General features: G+C 40.3%; 1 protein-coding gene across 1 annotated transcript in view; it reads left to right on the top strand.

Moving 5' to 3' along the window:
* Positions 1–21421, top strand: part of ccdc146 (coiled-coil domain containing 146) — a gene marked incomplete at both ends in the record, with an annotated part of 45361 nt that overhangs the window by 12553 nt on the left and 11387 nt on the right. Inside the window, 16 exons of the mRNA XM_083999413.1 lie at positions 2038–2120; positions 3120–3335; positions 5920–5977; positions 8121–8203; positions 8445–8538; positions 8636–8709; positions 9666–9896; positions 10094–10183; positions 10527–10623; positions 11868–11960; positions 12396–12563; positions 13235–13323; positions 15070–15234; positions 15486–15561; positions 16202–16350; positions 16446–16674. Coding sequence (XP_083855539.1) covers positions 2038–2120; positions 3120–3335; positions 5920–5977; positions 8121–8203; positions 8445–8538; positions 8636–8709; positions 9666–9896; positions 10094–10183; positions 10527–10623; positions 11868–11960; positions 12396–12563; positions 13235–13323; positions 15070–15234; positions 15486–15561; positions 16202–16350; positions 16446–16674 — 1995 coding nt within the window. The remainder of the gene's footprint in view (positions 1–2037; positions 2121–3119; positions 3336–5919; positions 5978–8120; positions 8204–8444; positions 8539–8635; positions 8710–9665; positions 9897–10093; positions 10184–10526; positions 10624–11867; positions 11961–12395; positions 12564–13234; positions 13324–15069; positions 15235–15485; positions 15562–16201; positions 16351–16445; positions 16675–21421) is intronic.

Genomic DNA, 21421 nt, shown 5'->3' with positions numbered 1-21421 from the left:
CTTCTTTTTGTTACACACTCCACATACCTGCTGCATCACACTCTCGTATTACTGGAAGGTTTTAAACGTGCTCTGCAGCGCAGATCACATGCTCGCATCGCCAAAGTTATGCACACGTGTGTCTGTGTGTGTGTGTGTGTGGATGGATGAGGGTCGTAAATAGTCAGGTATGCATGTCCATGTGCCTGCTTGAATATCTTGCAGTGATTGTCTCTATCTCACTTCAAAGATGCTCAGCCACATGTGAGCCTCATGCAGCCACCCTGTAAAAGCCTCCAATACTCTATTCTGCTCAAGATAAGTCTTGGCACCAGAATTTAGAGGGGCTGCCTGAAACCGCTTCAGGCTGCTTCTCTCAGATAAATGCCCAGTGTTATGGCTTGGATGTCTGTCGCATCACTGGGATGCTGTATGCTGCTGAAAACACAGAACTGACCTCTTTTTCCAAATTGTCACTCAGCCTCAAAATCTGTTTCAAATTGCTATTTTTGTTTGAGGGCAATGATGAGATGATTTCACGTTCCTGTAATCTGCTTTTCTTTGTATTAGATTACTTGATTAAAGTTGCAGTTAGACATCAATTAGGACCAGATGACTGGCTCAATATTTCTGTAAGGGCGACAGATTTAGCTGTACTTAATGTTTTAAACACAGATCATGTAATACTAGTCAGGTGTTTTCCGTGTAGTGAGGTGACCTTGGGTGACCGCTAACACAAACTGACTGAAAAACACCAAAATAAATCATATTGACAAAAGCCCTAATCTACATCATTCACAACGTTTATATCTCTGTCCTTTCAGCCCTTGAAACGTGGTCTTGCACTTGTAAGCGCATTTGACAATAGCCAGATAAACAAAATAATGGAATGAATCTAAAAATATAATCGGTTATCCTTAATGTTTGAACTTGGGGGGAGTTATCAGCACGCGTGTGTGTGCCTAATCAGACCATTTGTGTGTGTTCATTGCCGTTAGATTACCTGCTGCGTAGTCCGACCTGAGATATCCTCAGTCCTGCAGCTCTTTGATACAGACAAGGCTATCCCTCATTACACCCCACTCTACCAACCTGGCTCTGAAGATAAGAGGGAAACAACACCTGTCCTCTGTTTCTATCACCATGGCACACACACAACTACCTCACCCCAGAGAGAAATAACTTCACAACAGCCTGTATAGATAATTTTCTCATGTTTGCAAAATTTCTGACCTGATATATTTTTCCTTGCCGTCTCTCTTGTTTTGTTTTTGCAAAAGTTCTCACAGCTTTTTTAATCAACTTTTTAAAATCATTCATACCTGATGGTACCTTTCTTAATCTTGACAAATACCGTTACTTATCATTATATATGGGCTATTTTCTATCATTACTCTGCTCCCTCTGGGACTGCAGATAGTTGGAGGTTTGTTTTTTCTGCTCATCATGATAAGGTGTTCTGATACTATGATGATAAAGGTTTATTCAGAGTTGGGAGTTGGTGAATCCACACAGATATGAAAGATTTTTTTTCTTCTTTTTTTTTTTTTTACAGTAACTAATATTTATGCATATTGAAGAAGAAGCAAAAAGTTTTGACTGTCATAAAATCCAAAACTCTTCTTTGGGTCACTCGTGATCTAGTTTTCAACCTCTGGAATTAAATTTGATCACTAAACAATATTACACAAAATTGCTTACAGGACAGAAATATATCTGTTTCCTGGCAATAATGGCCTATTGCATATTCTATCCGGAAAAAACGCCAACAAGAGATTTCCACTGAATGTGATATTCTATTAAAGTCATAAACTCTGACACTGAAATAGTGAAACCTGAGATGGCACACCCATGCAGGGAAATCTGTAGCCGGCTCAGCTGAATGAAGCCAGACAGTTTAGGGCTGCCGAAAAGTCTGGCTGGAGCTGGACTGCTCAGATGTGGATGATTCACACCAGGGGAATGTTTTTATCATCATTTATATTGGAGCATATCCTTCTTTACAGAATGTTTTTCATGCCCATATTATTGGTAATATTCCTGCTTTCTATTCCTCAGCTGTTGTCACAGGGCAAGATGAGCCAGAGCAAAGTGGCCAAACTGAAAGCCAGCTACAGGCTACTGCAGGAGACTCTGAAGTGGTATGTTTCCCTGTTTCCCTTTTGAAGCAATGCTTGACAACAGAGTTGCAAGGGCAGCACATTAGAGAAGTACGTGCAGAAACATCAGACCTGTGTTGAAGTCAGAATGCGTCCAACTGGGATGTCCTTGAAAAAGTCTTTAACTGCTTATCTGATGTAGGTGTGCCGCTGTTATACACTGTTGTAAAAACACAGTGGTGGCATCTGTGACACCAGCCCCTGGCTTCAGAAGACACATAGGTTTATTACTTCTAACTCATTTAGTGGAGTCAAGAATGAAATAATGACTTGAGCAAAGAGGTGGAAGCAAACGTTTCGCTGAGGCAGAAAGAAGCAGGTACAACCAATTCGACTGACTGTTACAGGCTGAGATACTGTTGCTGTCAAAGACGTGTCCCAAAGCATAATTCTTTTCAAGCGTTATTAAATCCATGGTTGAACAATTATTCTCAAAATCACCATCCAAGGCACATAATGGGGGGAGTGAAATTAACTTTTGAGGCCGCAATTTCTTGTGAAAACGAGGGGGGGAAATCTGAATGCGCACATAAAATTTAACCAGCTCAGTAGTCAGAACTCTATCATGTAAATCAGCATCTAAAGAACAATTTACAAGGTTATTGTACCACAAGTTTTAGGGGAAAAAATGTGTTCAGAGAAGAGTCAAGGTTATTTAGATCAATTCGCCTTTAGGAAGTAAGTAAGTTTTTGTGGATTTGCCCTTCTGTTATTGATCAGTTTCCTTAACAGAAGAATCATGAAATTCATTTGATTGTCAATTAATTATAATATCAAAAACTATACTGCACTGCTGTGCTGAATTTATTTTCACTTTGTCTGGAAAGGAGGTAGAAAAGGATTCTCTATCTTCTATGACGTTACTTAAACAGTGAAATACAAAGAAAAGAAGGATTCAGACTACTGCCTTTATCTGGTTTTGGTCTACTTCTTTATGTGAATGTAAGATCACATCACTTAAATCATTGTTTCATCTGAAAGTGCCCAGGACTCGGAGATCCAGCGTCTGGACGAGGCGAAGAGGTGTCGTGCTGAGCTGCGGAGGCTGCAGGCGAAGGTGGAGAGAACAGAGGAGCAGAGCACGTCTGAGGAGCCTCAGACTGAGGTCACTGAACTGAGGCAACAGCTCCTCCAGGTGTACAATGAACTGAGAGCTGCCGAGGACAGAGAGTACAAGACCCAACACCAACTGAAGTGGTGAGCTTTGTGGACATAAAATACACACATTATTATTGCAGTCACTCATGCTTCAAGCTTCAGTTTCAATCAGATACTGAATCGCATGCCAAATAAATCAGACAAGTTTGACAGTATCAAACTTGATACAAACTCCTCTCCAATTTGGCCGCAGCTTTGTCATCTCTCTCACAACACACACACACACACACACACACACACACACACACACACACACACACACACCACTGACAGGAGCCCAAGTGACAGAGGCCAGCAAGGGCAGTACACAGAAGTGAAACTAGAGTGTTGAAGAGAGAAGTTGTGTACATTAGGCGAGCATATTCGTGCATGGACACACACACACACACACACAGTCACGGTTAAATAACCAGGGACCAAACACTCAGCTACTGTACATGAGGCAGCATCTTCGCAAGTTCTTATTGACTTTAGAGGAAGGTGAAGGTGACAGTGTAAGGCACGCACACGGGCCAAACACACACACACATTTTATTTCTGCACCACTTACTGTAACAGTTTACACTAAAAACTGCTTAAATAGTTTCTGTTTCAGTCACCACCATTCCTCTGAGGTTTATCACATGGGGTGAAGAGCTGATGTACATAATAAATTAGATATATAAGCATTTCAAGTAGATTTTTATGTTTGCTGGAGATGTGGGAATGTGTTTACTTGTCTGAGCTCCGTACCAGTCAGTGTTTTGACGTCAGTCCTGTGGTCGTTTCTGCTCCTCTCCTCTAATTCTTTCCTTTCCCTCCCATGAGGCTCTTTTCTCATCACAGATTTTCCTCTTTTCTGCTGCAGGTTTCTCTTTTCCTTCCCCTGACTCACTCAGCACCACTGTCAGTGTGTCCAAAGGGTCAAACACGCCCACGGTACTGAAAAATAACATACTCAGCCGTCGAGCACCTCGCTCTTCTTTATACACAAACTCTGCTGCGCCAAAGTGAGCTTATTGGAACATTGCTAAGCAACATGGTAACACACACTGGTGGTTCCCAAAATCTTTGAGAGCCACCTTGCATCGAATGGGATTTTCAGAAACAAAACACTTGGAGCAATCAGTTCAACTTTTACAGATGAAAGGAGATGAACTGCAACAGAAATTTGTTCTTAAGTTGAAACACCAGAAATAAAATAGGTGAAGTGCCTGCGCTGTAAGTTGATGTCAGTGAGTTCATCCCCACATTCAATGTGATAATTTGACAGGGTGTGAGGAGAGCACATAGCGTTGACCGAAAAAGCTATGAAAAGCTATGAAGTAGATGAACTAGTGTGAAGTGTGACTGATGTTTTGGGGGTGAAAACATGAATGAGGGCTTCTAAAGCTTCCAATTAAAGCAAAGTCCCTAAAATAATCTTGAAATTTGTTTTCACTGGTAATCGGCTTACAGATAAATCCGAAAAGGTCAGATGAAGAATATTAAAGCACTCATCAGATAAATGCACCACTGTATTGCAAAGATATGATCCATAGCATAAAGTGATTTTCAGTCCAGAGCACACACTGAGGCAGAGAGCTGTAGGCTCAGGCGGTAATTGAAATATTAAATGAAAACACTTACAGGGTGTTCTCTGAGGATGCAGTAATAGACAGTATTAGCCACTGAGCGAGCATATTATGTGTGACAGCTTTTGGTAGTGAACTCTCTTGTCCTGTCATCGTCTCATTTTCGTCTCTACTTTTCTAGCTATTCTTTCTTTCACCCTCTCCAGCCTGATCTCCTCCCCTCTTCCTGACCTTATTTTTTCATTTGGTTTTTCTTTCTCCGTCTCCTGTCCACATGGCTCGCGGTCTGCATATGACAAACAGATGCTCACCATGCAAATATGCCTTTTTACAATCTTTGCGTCCTTTATCTGGAGCCAAACAGATACATAGGAATTCAGCACTTTTTCCAGCCACATATTTTAGCATTCATGCAGTTTCTTTTTCTATATATCAGTTAATATCCAATACATCAACTTGTCAGGAAGATTAATATCATTTACTTGGTGAAACGTGTAGCTTTGCACTATGTGCTGTTGTAAGGATTTTCACAATGACAGAGCTGAATTATTTCATGCAAACTTTAATCAGCTGCTCAAAAAGCTTTCGCCACAGGGAAATTGAGAATTTTTCAAATTATGTTTTCATATGCACATCTGAACTGTGCTGGGTTCTTTATGTATGAGAAAGCTTGTCAGTGCACGTGTATATGGACATTTACTGTACATATACAGTAGACTGCATACTGGCTCTTTTTATAAACTGCATTTCATAATGTTTTTAACCACTCATTATTAATAATAAAACAAACAGATTCATAGAACTAATTCAAAACATGTGAAACTTTGCCCTTCAGGTACTGTAGGACAGATTTAGCATGAGTTCATTTAACTTGAAACTGTTGGTGTATTTGTACTGTACTGTATGTAAGTTCCTCTCAACGCATTCCTCTTTCCGTCGAACCAGGAACTGAAAATTGTCATTTCTATATCTTGATAATGCCTTGATTCTATTTAATTTTTCACATTTCTTCCTCTTTTTCCCCAATCTCATCACTTCACGTCCTCTTACCTCATCTCAACTCTATGCAGTCTCCTGGAAGAGAAGCAGTATCTGGTGAAAGAGAATGAGATTCAGCCGAAACCTGCTGTAAGTTCATCATTGCACCATCCTCATCTAGTTTCAGAAATGTGGATTACTACGGTAACAACGGTCTTCAGAGGGGATAAATATGAGTTTTACATTAAGCCTCCATCCAGGCTTAATCCTCTCGTATGACGACTTGCAATTGGCTCTTTGTAGGGCCATTTAAAGTAATGTGAAGCAGAAGCTTTTTACATTCCAGTCTCACATTCAGACAAAAGGATGGCACACACATATTGAATAAGGTTTAATCTTTGTTACAGATGGAGAGCAGTTTTTACTTTTTTAACTTTAAGCAGGCATATCAAGTTAGTAGTGGCTGGCAATCGTATACATAATAATAAATGTAGAAATGCAATGTAATTCTTACTATATAGTAATATACAGCATTCATAATGCTTGTAAAAAAAAAAGAATAATTATTCATTCACAAATCCTAAGAATCCCAGTATCTGCTTGATGGTGTGTGCTTTCAACACTACAGGACTATATATCAAGCTTTATATAACTACTGTATTACTCTCATTATTCAGTCTGTCAGAGGCCTACCACAATGCGGTGCACTGTGGGCATTTCCAACACTTGGATGGGCATGAAAATTCACAGCAGATGTTGAATCATCAGCACAAACAATCAGGAATTGTGTTGAAGAAAATCCACTCAGAAGTCCAAGAATAGGAATATAAGACCTGGAGGGCAAGACTCAGGGAGAACTGCATTCAAACTCTACAATCATTAAACTTCATCAAAATTCTGTTCTTGATTCCAATTACTGTTTAATTACTTATCGCAACAAGAAGACATTAGAAATGTGCTAGAACTTTGTTAACATGCCTCTGACTGGAATCATTTTCACACCATTCAATAGCTACTGTGTCCATGAGGCAAAGAGTGTTATGGGTAATATTTAATGGTCCAAATAAGGACATTTAATGGAAAATGGCAAAAAAAAAAATACTCTCACAAAAATCTACACTCAGCACCATAAATAGGCTGATCACTAGACAGTTGCTAGTATGAGAGCTGTAAAAGTCTCTACTCCCCCAGAAATAAGTGTGTTATTAAAGAAATTGAGTTGAATAATTAACATAACAGAATTTTTCAGTGTATCCCTTTTTGCCTTTGTTTTGGGCGACCTGATGTAGAACTTATCATTAGAAGTGAATCTACACAAGGAAAATCCTTTCAGAGCCAGTGACACAGTTTCAGCACCGTGACTGCCCAACACGAATTATCATACTGAGCTGTTCACTGCCACTGTGAACACACACAGCACCATAACATGAAGAATTCTTAAGATGTACAACATCAAAATTGTGTTCAAAAAGCATCCTGTCTTCAAAAAGAAAAAGGACTTGTTTGTCTGAATAACAACAAGCTGCTTTTACCAGAACAGCTCAGGCAATTAACTTTTAATGTAACGCAGTCTGTGTGTGAAAGGGCCCTTTGAATCCCTTCCCCATTGTTAATGAAGGAAAATGTGCCATATTAGACCAACAGCATCAAGTGTGATATTAACTCTAATGAAATGCTCAATGGCACCTGGGGGAGTCACCAACAAACGCACTACGTGATAAATAAACAGCGTTCTCTCACTGAGGACTGAGATACATTTCTAATTGTACGTCTGTGTGCTGTATGTGTGTAGCAGAGAAAGAGTGAATATAAAAAGTGAGTAATGTTAATCTAGATGAATTATTAGTAGCTGCTTAAGTCATGTGATTACTGTGATAGTCAAGCTTGTCAGTGCAATTCAACATTTTCAGCAATGTTAAAAATCAAACATACTGTATTTCAGTGCAGAAAATGATGAAAACCAAAATTTGGCCATCAAAGTAGAATTGTTGTCACCACCAGATCATTTCTTACCTCGGAAAAAGAAACTTGACCTTGGCTTTTTAATATCAAGATAACATCTCAGTTGGAAATGACCTCACTTTGACAAAAGCAATGCAGGCGGAAGAAGCCTCTCTAAGTTAAGAAAAAAGGTCTGTTGGAACTGACTCTGAGAACAGGGATTAGACACTGTGAAATGAGGAAAAACACAATAGTCTTTTGGCTGCACAGCCAGAACTCAATTAAATTCTCATCATTAACATGAAAATCTTGATTTGTGATCTGAAGTTCATACTGTTGTTGGGTCCTCCAGGAGCTGGAGAGCAGAAGAAAGGCACTGCAAGACAAATGTGAGGAACTGAGGAAAGAAGTGGCCCAGAGACAAGTGGAAGTCAGGTCTGTCATTACTAAACTTTTAATTTCTATTCATCTAACTGGTGTGACAGTTTCCATCTCTTCATTATACTGTCTTTATTCATGTTTCTTCATATATTTCAGTTTTTCTTGTGCTCTTACATCGTGAGTTGAATGCAGTAAGAAGCACTACAGCTGAATCTTTTTAAGTCTGTTAATCACCTTTTTTTTCCTTTAATATAAATGAGCTTTTGTGTTTATCTTTCTCTTACTCCCTGCACAGAAGTCTGATGGAAGATGTGGAAACCAATGAAACTCTGATAATGAAAGAACAGAGAGAGCTGGAGGACCAGATGGAGATCATAGAGCTCAGAGAGGTCTGTGTGTTTGTGTGTGTATTAGCACACCATCCCCAAAAAACATCACATGACTTCTTACATTTGTGTGTGCATGTTTCTCTGTGTGTGTTGGAAGGCTGAGAGAGCCCGGCTCATCAGCGTACCTGACCAGATTTTAGAGAAGATTGAAAGGAAACGTTTGAAGAGAGAGTAAGTACATTTAACCCCTGTAATGTTCTTTATCAGGGTAGAGCAGGAAAGTTGAGTCACTGGGAATTAAAAACGAGCAAATTCTGTGAGACAACACTAAGAAGAAAATATAGAAGAAACACCTTTTGAAAACTACTCCCTGAATTGCACAATCCTTGAGTCACTGGCTTTAAATCATTCTGATATGTGTCTCCCTCCCTTCATCTTACAAGAAAGACATGAGCATCTGCTGCTAATTGTTTTTGCTCAGTGTAGATTTTTGATTGGAGCTGATATGAAACAGAAAAGCAACAACAGAATCTGTGCAAAACTGAAGCAAAATGTAACTTTCTTTACTCTGCTTCTCCTGCTCATTTTCTAGTTCCATTTGTTGTTCAGTTTCCTCTCTGCAACGTATCTTTCCAGCCACGCTCCTTTTGATGTACTGTAGACTTTGCAGTTCTGTGGAACGGCATATTTTAGTCCAAATAATGAAGTGAAAAATAAGATACTATTTGTAGCTGCAGTCAAATTATTTCACAATTTTTGAAGGTGGCAATCCTCATTTAATAAAAAATGACAGCCATATGCATCAGCAGACATCATTCATTTCATATTTAAGAGAAGCTGCAGTCAAAAGCTCCTTAATCACCAGAGAATAGTTCCACTTGCAGCATCACTACAGTTTCTTTTTATGTTTATTTCAAATTAATATTTGGCTCACAAGTGATGCAGTGGAGCCGTCTCTATGAGCCATGTGAGCTATTTGAAATGCACCAAGCTGAGTGGGACTTGGGGGTGTGTGTAAAAGATGGATGCACATGCTGTTATTTCATGAGATATTCACTCTTACAGGGCAAGCATGGGGTGATAAAGGGATGCTCTTATGGTCGTGGTACAGTATATATGGTGTATGTTTTGTGTTATATTTCTGTCTATGTATATTTCTTTCTGTCCTTTCCACATAAACACATTAGAGCTGCAAAGGAGCAGATAGAAGCACTGAACACAGAGATTTCAGAAGCGGAGCAGAAAGTGAAGGAGGTGGACGAGCATAACCACTCCCTCAGGGTAAAGAAGACGAAGGTGGTGATGCAGGAGCTGGAGGCTCTCCAAGCCCAAGTAGAGGCCAGTCAGGCAGAGTACAGACAGCTGCTGAAAGAACAGGAGGTCAACAGGGAGGAGGAGGCTGAATTCATTGGGAACAGGTACAAAACTCTAACTACAGTCAAAAACGGACTCTGGCCAGCATTTAAATACCAAATGTGATTAAATTAAAACAACCTTTTTAGACACACTGTAAATAACAGATAAAATACCATGATTGATTAGGTGTTTAGAATAAAGAGAGAGAAGCTTTTATTCTGTGTTTTCATACATGTCCATGTGTGTTTTTCATCACCAGAGGTATCCTGGAAATCAAGCTGCAGAACATCATGAGTGACAGAAAGCACCTGTATGAGAGCCATTCTGTGCAGCTCAGGGAGAAAAATAGGTATAATGATGTCAAACTGAGCTCTATCACAGATGTAAATGAGTCTCCACACATCCATAAAGTACACACTGTATGTGGGCACTTCAAACTGTTGAGCTTGTTGGTTTGATTGCGCACAAATGTTGTCAGATGTGTCTTTTTGTGAGTTTTTTTAGTTGAACAAAAGGCCATAAGGTTCAAAGGATTTCTGTAGCTGCATTCCAAACACAGTTAAACTATTTGACAAGGATTGATATATTATATTATATAATGAGGCAAATTTAAGATAATGAATTCCAGCTGAAGGAGCCATAGCCTTATGATGTGGATGAATGTTTAAAGGGCGCCTGTGCTTTTCCTTCAGGCAGATGCAAGCCCTCAAGAGGATGGAGTATGCATTGACCATGGCCACTGAGCAGCTAGAACACGTGCAGTCCATCTACAGTGACTTACAGGCACAGGTGACCGATGGATTGTTGCAGTTTTGGGGGAAGATAGTTTATGTAGTGGAAAACTACTGTTGTTCATTTAACACCTCCTTGCTGCTTGGAAAAATATTCAGGATTTTACTGGTGTTGGCTGTTGGTTTGGCAGATTTTCTGGCTTTAACATAGGTGTGGCAACATTTTGAGTTCACATGTCACGGTGCCAATGATAAACGCATTAAGCCGTTAATCTGCATTACACCAGAAGCATTTTGTTATTCTCGAGCTTCCTGTAATTTTACTGATGTTCCTGGTTTTTAAAGAGAAAGTGGAGAGAGGAAGAACAGAGCGGGGGGAGAGCGAGAGCGAGTCGTGGGAAATGCATCAGCACATCTCACGAGCACATAACCGTATGAAAGGAAATCATTATGACACATCAGGGAATTCACAAATGTAAAAAAGATCAAAAACAAAACAGCCGTACAATAGAATCCATTCATACACTAATCTGCCTATCAGCAGTGACTCTCAAACGATAAATATAAACAAACATAAATTTGACTTTGAAGGCTGATCAGACGAAGATTTGTCAGTCTGTGGCTTCACCACAAAAATGTATTACACTTAAATCAAACTGGTTGATTGATGGGCCTAATATTTTCACAGTATTGTGGTCTAAGCTTTACAGTACATGAGGGCTAATAATGATTAGTATGAAATGCTTCATGTAGCTCACATAAGATTTTATTGCATTGTCTTTTGAAAACCCTTGAAACGATTAATGTAATTTTATTCTCCTGTCAGGGAAGAAGACAATTAACATTTTTTAAATAAGGAGCGACGCAGCTCATACACTGAACACAGGGCCTGGCAACCCTGCAGAGAGGGGCAATCCTGACGCCTGAGGGCATTCATCTTTCATAAGTTTCACTGAACACTCACAGTGTCGCTTGATCCAAGCGCTATCAGAGAGGCCTCAGGGAAACTCTGATATATAGTATTAATTATTTTTGCAGTCAATGTTTAATGTGAGATTGAATATGCACTGAGTGAATTTGATATGAAGTTTGCTAATCTTTGTTCTGGATCCTCACGGTCCTTCTATCCTTGGCATGTTAAGTCTAAAGGACTATAATCAGGGAAGCAATTGATAAAAATGTATTTTACAGCTTTTTTTTTTCGAAGATTGTGGAGGGACGACAGCAGATGTAAGATCTCCTTTAACATTGAAAATCTGAGCAGACTTGTGATGTTGACCTTACTGACTGTCGAATTTCCAGTTAGATGCTGTTCCCAAAAGGGAGGCCAGTATTCAGCAGAGGATGGAGCTTCAGAAAGAGGTGGACGCTCTCAAAGTCAGCTTTGAAAAACAGGTGGGGACAAAACATGTGGGTGGACACAATAACTCGCTAATGTCATGTAAATGTATGCATTTTTTGTTGAATCTGTGATTGCAAAGCATTGAATCTATTATTCTAGTTTTAATATCTCGTAACTTTTTTCACTTCTTGTCACTTTCACCTGAAATTTTATATTTAAGTCCTTTTTGATATTTATCTTTTTTTCTTTTTACCATTTTCATCTTCCAGACTAAATGAGATTTTCCACTACCAATCTACAGCATATCACATAGTTGTACAAGACTTAATATAACTACACCATCCTGCATCCATCATCCTCTTATTAAGGGATTTTTAGTCCACTTTATGGTCTCATTCTGCTGTCAGTACCCCTTAAATTTCCTCCAAATAGAGTCATGAGATTTTTCAAGTCCAAATGAGAACATCCGTAAATTTGTTCCCAACCAGCGCTTAGTGGCTGAGGAGGAGAGCCAGAAGAATCGGCAGAGTGGGATGATTCAGAAGCTGCTGAGGGAGTCAAACAGCCTCAGAGAAGAACTCCACAACCTCAGATGTCTGACCCAGATCAAAGCTGAGGAGAGGGGCCAGAAGCACCGTGAACTGCTCAGGGCTGAGGTGCAACAAAAACAACACGCAAACTACACACATGCTACAAACACAATCACGTAGATGCAAACAAGTGGGAAGGTGCACACACACACAGAAAGGTCTATTAGCAGCATCACGTTTTGATGTCTTCATTAGTGCATTATATAACATACGCCGACACTGACTTGTATTTCACACAGAAACATCAAAGAGAGACTAAAGTTGGATTAGTTTGATATTAGTGTGACAGGAGAGCAACCAAAAAATGAGGCAAATTCAAAGGGTGCAAATGTCACCACAGTGTGATCGGTTCTGAGTGATTTGGAAAAATACAGATTTTTAAAACTTTCCCTGTGTGAAATTGCAGTTTGACTTGAACAAGGGTCCAGGAGATTCTTCCTCTCAGCTAAAATTAAATGTAGTATAATTCTTTTTTGTATCAAACATTATAATATACAAGTTCCTACCTGATTTAATTAAGTACTGAAGTAAATGCAGCAAATGAAAAGCTTTGAAATGAATCATTGATTTCCATAAAAAGCTTGTCAAAAATAACACTAAAATGAGGATCACTAGATCAACTAATGTGTTGTTTGTTTGCGCACACACTCCAATGCACACACCACATACACACTCGCATGCACACACACAAAGAGGTGATGAAACTTCTGGCTTTACCTGAGTAATTCTGTGCACAGCAACTGAACCAGCACATCCGTCACGAGCTGCGAGAAAAAGAGCTGATTATCATGGACCAAAACAAGCTCAACACGATGCTACAGCGCAGGTATCACTGATGTTTCCCGTTTTCTCCATCTGCCACTTTTTATCAAATGTAAAGGGAAAGCTCTTACTTTCTCTTTTTTTCCATTCCCCATAATGTGACATTTTTCATTCTACAATTCAAGATATCTTTGATCTTTGCATTAGATTAAGTGGCAGGAATTGTGTCTGTGCATCCAGGCTCAACTGGTACCTGTACATTCTGTCCATGGTCTTACCAATCAATGTGGGCAGCAAATCAATTTCTGATACACAGTATATTGATGTGAAAAGTTTATAACTGATTTCCTACTTGTTGTTTTGGCTCCTCTGATCTGTGTAACAGCTGGGATCACAATTAATTCAGACATCTGCACATGTTGTCTGGGTGGAAAACCATAACTTACTAATTGGTCATACTTCAGTGTTCAGACTCAGACTAATGCATCTTGCACCTCCCAGTACAACAGCAGACTCTCAGTAAAGTACACGGCCACAGACCTTCAAAACTGCTCCCAGTCAAGCAAAATAAAAGGTTGATCATTAAATATTGCAGGTCCTCTTCGTTCTACTTACATCATGAGATTTAATGAAATATCTCATTGCTCCAATGTAGCTCCCTCATAACACACTTTTTAAACCAATGTTATTACCCCACAGCTCATACTTTAAGACCAATAATGCATTAACATGAACATACTAAGTTTGACCACTTTATCAGTTGAGTCAGCCTTTGACAAATTTTATTAGCTAATGCTACTTAAGCAATATCACACGAGAGGGAGTGCTGTTGTACTGTATATCAGCACGGCTGTGATTCGGTCGTAGGCACGAGGCCGCAGGCCGAGTGCCGCAGATAATCACACCGTGCTGATATACAGTACAACAGCACGACCTCGAGTGTGATATTGCTTTTATACAACAGTGCTACGAGCGCATTTTTAGAACAGTAATAAACTACAAGAGATTATGATTTGTTTGTTTATTTAATCATTTATTTAGCTCCGCCAACAGAAATAGTTCTGCAACTGGAAGGGAGACAAGGCTGTTGCCAGGCAACACATAAACATTTCATACTAGCTTGCTACTAGCTACTAGGTTTTCCACCGAGCTGCTTCCAGTGCTGGTTCTGGTTCTGAGCCCGTGTCTGATCAGCACCGCAGCAACAGGACCAGCGTGAAGACACAGAGACGTTATCGATACCGTATTACATTTGTTTATCATCTATGTAATCAATATAAACACAGTTGAAGCTAAGTAGCTGAGCTACGTGGCTAACAACAGCTAACGCTAATATCAAAACACATCACCGTCAAAACGTAGTTGCCCCCGCGGCGATTTTTTCCCCAGCCGGGTTTAGTAGAGATTTATCGCCAATTAGACGGACCAGGTCAGGTCCAGGTTTTAATGTTCAGGTCCGTTTATAACTGTAGCAGCAGCAGCAGCAGCAGTAGCAGCAGAGAGATGGGGCAGCTCCTGTATGGGGAGCGTGGCTCTGACTTAGCTCCTGTCCAGCTGAACAGCGGAGTGATTATGTCTGTGAAAAGTCCCAGTGCTGTTATACTGTATATCAGCACTATGGAATGTCTCGTTGTCCAATCAAATTGCTCGGTTGGGACCGGTCGGAACTAGCTGTTGTATAAAGTACTGTATAAAGCCTGCAGTATATAAATCCTATAGTACTTAGCTAAACAAAGAGCGTTGATAATAGTCAGTCTTTCTAATGCAGGCAAAGAATGAGTTCATTTGTTATCATGTTTTTCCGCCTCAGAATATCACAGTATTCTAAACTGTGCAACACAATTACGGAAGAGAAGATGAAGTACGTCAAGCTGAAGCAGATCACCTCACAGACTATCACAGAGCTGACGGAGCAGGTTAGGGTTCTGGAAAACGAGATGGAGATCCAACGAACAATTGTCATCAACAAGGACAGGTGTGTGTGTGTGTGCGTTTTTTGTGTAGAGGAGGGGTTTAAGGTTACCTTTGTATATGATGTGCTAATACAGAAAAATAGTGCATATTTTTGCAGAAAAGAGGCCATGCACATCATCATCATATTGTGAAGGTATAATTACACAGTGTAGCTTTTTCATGACCTTTGCATTTGTTGATGATTACAACCAAAGCTACTTCCATTCTGTATCATGTCCTTGAGGTTTTTCTTTTTGTGTTTCTCTCTTCCAGATCGTGTACAAAGGCTCGTATGAAGCTCTCTAACGGCTCTGCAATCAGGGACAAACTGCGCAATGACATCTCCAAGGTCCAGACAGACACACACAAACACAGAGATGTGATCAGTTAAAAGACACAGTGCTCACACTGTGGTTCTTCCTTGCTATGAGCAAGTATCACAAACTGATAAACAGATTCACTATGTAACAGAGTGTGCTTTGATTCAGGAGTTCGAGAGTTTAACACCCCCCCCTGTATTTATCTTTGTGTGTTTCATAAGACACTTCAGAGTAAGATGCAAACAATTCAGGGATTACAACATTTTTGTGAACCTTTGCTACTGTACTGTCCTTGCCTTGCACTGCCATGGTGAAGTACTTCATTCTGTTTAAAAGCAGAAACATGCCTTTTTATAGTCTTTTTATTTACAGTAAGAGTCACAAAACATTTGTCTCCATACATCATGGTATAGTGTCATACCATTCTAGGTGGAGTGCATACAGTACATAATCCATTTTTTCCCAGTGTGCAGTACATTTCTCCAAACAAAAGTGAGTCCATACACTAAATCTTTCACAATCCCACACCACTGGTCCAATGTCGGAGGATCAACCATCTTTGAGTTATAGCTTTCCTGCTACTTGTCAAAATCTTTAATAAGAATAGCATAAACATGCTTTTATATATATAGAATAGAAATGATTTTTTTTCTATCCACCATCTTCCAGGTTGCATGGAAACACCATCAGGTCAGTCGACAGGGTGAGGACAACAAACGGGAGCTGGCAAACCTCACACAAATGATCAACTTCCAGGAGCAGGCGCTTCTCGACATTAACAAGAATCATGAGACAACTGTTCAGCAACGCAATTTCCTGTAGGGTACTAATTTGTTGAAGTTTACATGAATTTTACCTGAATTCAAGTACAGAGGGTAAATTGTTTGTATGTGTGTGTGTGTGTCACCAACAGTGGTATTCAGCTCCTGGAGCACGAGGAGGTGTTGTTCAGCCACTATGACAAGGTGAACATCCAGGAAGCTGCCATCACTAAGGGCAACATGGCACTGGAGACGATGGAGAAAGAGATGAGAGACTTGCAGTTAGCCATTAACGAGGAGAAGAGACAGATAGAGCTGAAGAAGAAGGAGGTGCCCGTCACAAAAAAGTTGGAGGAAGAGATCACAATGTTGCAGATAGAGGTAGGAAAAACATCACCCACAAACTCGTGTTCGTCCTCACACAGACATCAGCGGCGGTCAGTTGACAGTCTGTAGCACTACAGTAATCCCACCTAACTTTTGGAACTGCAAACTAATTAGTGGAAAAATGTGGGTGGGAAGGTGTGTTTATTTAAGAGATTATTTTACTGAGTTTTTTCATTTCTGATGTGTACACAGTAATGACAGTGTCCTGGTGACAGTCTCCCAACACCCACTTCTCCTTTCTCAGTATGGCCTCTCATTTCTTGGAAACAAGAGATAAAAACACTTTTTTTAAAAAGTGTTTTTGATGAACTAGCATCTGCTGCGAGTCCAGCCAGTTCCCAAAAGTTCCAGCACAAAGGTGCACCAAACAGCTTTGCTGTTTATTTCTTTTTGCAGTGGTTTGTGTTATTGCTGGCACCAGGTATATTACTGTCTTTAATGAGCATTGCACACAGGTGCTTGTGCGGTTGTTTTCCGTGGCGCCCCTGCAGTTTCCCCTGAGTGGTTTTGCTAATGTAACCACTAATTTGCTCAGATTGAGCCCATGGTACGCTGCCGTCCCCTTTTCCCCAATGTCCAATCTCAGCATGACCACCTCAGGATGTGACTTTGCTCGTTGGCTTCGAAATCCTGTCTGCAAGCAGTTAGACGTGTCAATTAGAGTTTCCCGGTGTGATTGGGTGATATGATCTGCACTGAAAAGATAGATTGAGAGTGCGCATCTGCAAAATTTTCCTTGGAACATTCTGGTAAATTCTTTGTCTGTGTGTGTCTGCGTTCATATCCGTTTCAATGTCTGCAAGCCAGAGACTTTATCCAAAATGGCCTCAGGTCATTGTCCAGCTAGGGGTGTGTGTTCCCAGCATTCAATTTTAAACATGTGATATGAATGATATCAGTGGGGAATCCTTATAAAATCTTGGGAAGATGATAAGTCATACCTTTGAGTTTCATGTGTCCTATGGGTATCTCAGACTATTGTTCAGCCTTATTTGTATCTTTGTCTACTTATGGGAAATCCAGTAAAAACAGTTAAGTACAAGCTCCAGAACACAACACATGACTTATGACACCACTAATAGGAAAATCTGTTTTGAATTATCTCCAAAGCCTCACCTTATAATGAGACCATTGAATATTCACTGTGAAGGAAAGCTGTATTTTCAACCTAATGAACAGACTCAATGTTGATATTCTACTTTGCTTATTATGTTTTCATTTACTTTAAGCTGACTTTGATCCCTCATCAAAGGCGGTCAGTTTACAGCCTCGGTTTCAGAGCCGCTCCCCTCTCTCTGTGTTGTCGCGGTGCCGTGACTGTAGTCGAACATCTTCAGAAGTATCAACAGCAACAGAAACCTTATTTTTGCTCCCTGAACTCTGCAGACACACGAGCAGAGAGAAGATGAATATCTAAACCTGGAGGGACGAACCCAAACAACCAAACACTGCACAAGCTTCTCAGTAACAGACTGAGACACACACATGAATAAATAACATAAAAATACAAACATATTCAAGCAATTCTGCAATGCATAAGGAGTGACAGACACATAGAAAGAGAGATTTGAGAGAAGCATACAGACACATTCTCACACACACACACACACACACACACACACACACACACACACACACACACACACACACACACACACACACACACACACACACACACACACACACACACACACACACACACACACACACACACACACACACACACACACACACACACACTGAGTTTCCCTGCCAGGGGCTGCATCGTGGGATTGGGTGTGTTGCAGCTCTGGATCAGAGCGACTGGTTTTGACTTGCTGCTGGACCAGACTTCTCTCATCTGAGTCTTGTGCTCTTTTGGATGAACGCAGTGTTGGAACAGGCTTCACCATGTGCTGCTCTTTTGAAAAACGCCCCCTTCCCTTTTCTCCATCTGTTTACTCCTTCTGCTGTTTATCATTTGCTACAACGGGTCCTGTTGGTGCCATATTTTTTCTGTCAGTCATATTTTCTTTTGTTTTACTCAACATTACTTCGTATTTCCTCTCCGCCTTTGTTTGACCACGTCTCATATCGATGTTCCCTTGAGGCATTCTTAATGTTTTTGTTTCACTTGGAGAAACTTAATCTTCACATCCTTCCTATCCATCACTCATTTTCTTCAAAATATCTCCCTTCTTCTCTCCCTCTCTAACTGACCTTGGCAGTGTATACGGTAGATCCCTTGCTTGTTTTTTTGTTGGTCAGTCCACCACTTTGTTGAAATATCTCAGCAACTATTACCATGAAATTCTGGAGAAACATTTGTGGTCACCAGAGGATGAAGCCAGTTGACCAATTACTTGTTTCCATTCACCTCAACAGTCAGGTCAAACTTCCCACTTCAGACTTCAGCCACATTTGTGGCTCTCAGAGGATGTATCTTCACAAATTTGATTGCCTACATTTCAGCATAATGACACCACAGTGTCCACATTTATGTGATAAATATCTAAACTCTAAAAGTATCGTTTGAATGATCATAATTCGGTTCCCTCAGGATGAAATTTATAAGCTATTTAGCTAAACTAGCCAACTTTTGTGTGGCACCATCATCCAGTTTAACATTTTCATACCATATGTACAACAGTACACAACAACAGCATTGTTTTCATCAACCTCATCTGTGCTTCTTGTTGAGTGCAAATTAGCACGTTAGCATGCTAGTGCTACCACACTAAACAGTAATCATGGCAAACATTATACCTGTTAAACATTAGTATGTTAGCATTGTTAACTTGCTAGAGTTAGCATTTAACCAAAAGCATTGCTGTGCCTTGATACAGTCTGCTGGTATACAGTAAATGTAAACTTGTTATCTTGTTTGGCCTCACACGCCACAGCTTGAGCTTTCTAATAATTAACACAAACACCCATAATTAGTGTGTTAGTGTGTCTTTATTTTCATCCATTCATCCATCTAGTCATTCTGTATCACCTCCTCTCCTCTGTGTGTAAATAGCAAATCATTTTCTAAATCGCTGTTTTCCTTTTACATAGCCATCTCTCCTGGGTACAAAAAGTGAATCATAGGTGCTCTCCTACTGCAGGAGGCTTGCCTGCTCAATTCATTCTCCCTGCAAATTCATTCTCTATGCGAATTCAATCTCCATGCAACTGCCTTGCTGTCGATTTATCATATATATTGTGTATTTGTATTCATCTGTGACCAGTTTATCTGTTCATTGCAGACAGATCCCCCCTCCCATTGATGGAAAATTTTGACAAAGATAGATCGGGCCATCTGTGAGACTATTGAGGTTCAATATACTCTGAGGCTTTCATTTGCTCTGAGGAATTTTAATTGCTTCAAAATAAACAGAGGTTGGTGTTGGATTCTAAATTTACTACTTGTTTATGAGTTGCTGGCACGTCGACATCTCACACACATCCAGGTACGCGAGTCTGCACACACACTGAGATCAGTGAAGTTGCGATAATACCCTTGCAGCAGCATCTGAATATTTCTGAACAATCCGCTAATGACTAGCTAGACTTCTGTTATATGTAGCCATGCACAATATAACAGATACTGACAGAGAGATATTTATAGAGCACACACAGCCTGTCATGGAGTGAGATTTATAACAGGGCGGGTGGGGCTGATGACATACTGCACCGTCCCGACAGTGGTGTCATATTGTTTGCTTGTCCATCTCTTAAATCTTTGTCCAACACGTCTGGAAGTCATTACCATGGGGAACTCCACCATAGATCGTGTGTGGATAGACAAGAGGATGTGTGTGGAAATGTGGAAGTGTATATGCTGTGCAAGTGAGAAGTCAGGCAGGTAGAGAGCAAGCGAGAAAAAGCAGACACGCAGAAACAAAACGGCTGATAATGTTGCAACTTGTAATTGCTTTTGTGCAGCACATGGAACTGTTGAATGTCATTTGATAGCTCACCTCATAAATCTGACCTTTCCTTAACACCTCCTGCATAACTTTCTAACTCTCTCACGTCTTCAAAGTTGGGGCGCAACTCCGTTCTGTCATTTTGGTGTCTACATAAAAGCCTCACACACACATACTGCAGTACGACAAAAGAAAACACTACAGTACTTAACAGCTTAGTCACTCCAGCTCAGTTTAATCATGCTCGTCCCAGATGTCCCTCTCCTCCACACTCCCTAATTACAAAGCTGCAAATCGTTGCCTTAATTAGAAGCAGCAGCCACCTGCACAGGTGTGCTGATGACAGGTGAACCCACATTTTCTGTGTTACTTGCTGAATTATTGAAACGGTGGTAAGCTGTCAGGATCAATTGAAGTAATTGAACTTAAAAAGTGTATCTCTGTTGACAGGTTGTATTTGTTTCGCATGAAAACTAGCACTGGACTTGCATGTTGTGAGAAAAAGGTGATAATTGATTGATAGACTGGGGCCAGTCTAGAGGGTGGGGCTTAGCAGACATAAGCCTGTGTGCAACAAGCCTCTCGAGTAGTCTGAGGTTGGCTGTGAACCAGGCTTGTGGGGTTTTTTTCTTGTCTTGTTTTTGCTGTGAACATCCAAGTTTTTTTCCCCCTCACTGATTGTGAATAAAAGCACGTCAGTAACAGCAGCCAACTTGTTATTTTTCGTAGACATTTGACCCGCAGTGTTTGTGACAGACCCTCAGTGAGATAGCACTCTTCAAGGTTCCCACAGCAAAGTTACAGTAGAATCCTTGAAATGAAGAAAACTCACTTTTTATGCCATGACA

The sequence above is a fragment of the Trachurus trachurus genome (genome assembly GCF_905171665.1).
Source record: "Trachurus trachurus genome assembly, chromosome: 23".
NCBI classification, from domain to species: domain Eukaryota; kingdom Metazoa; phylum Chordata; class Actinopteri; order Carangiformes; family Carangidae; genus Trachurus; species Trachurus trachurus.
This window is presented reverse-complemented; position numbering and strand designations above follow the sequence as displayed.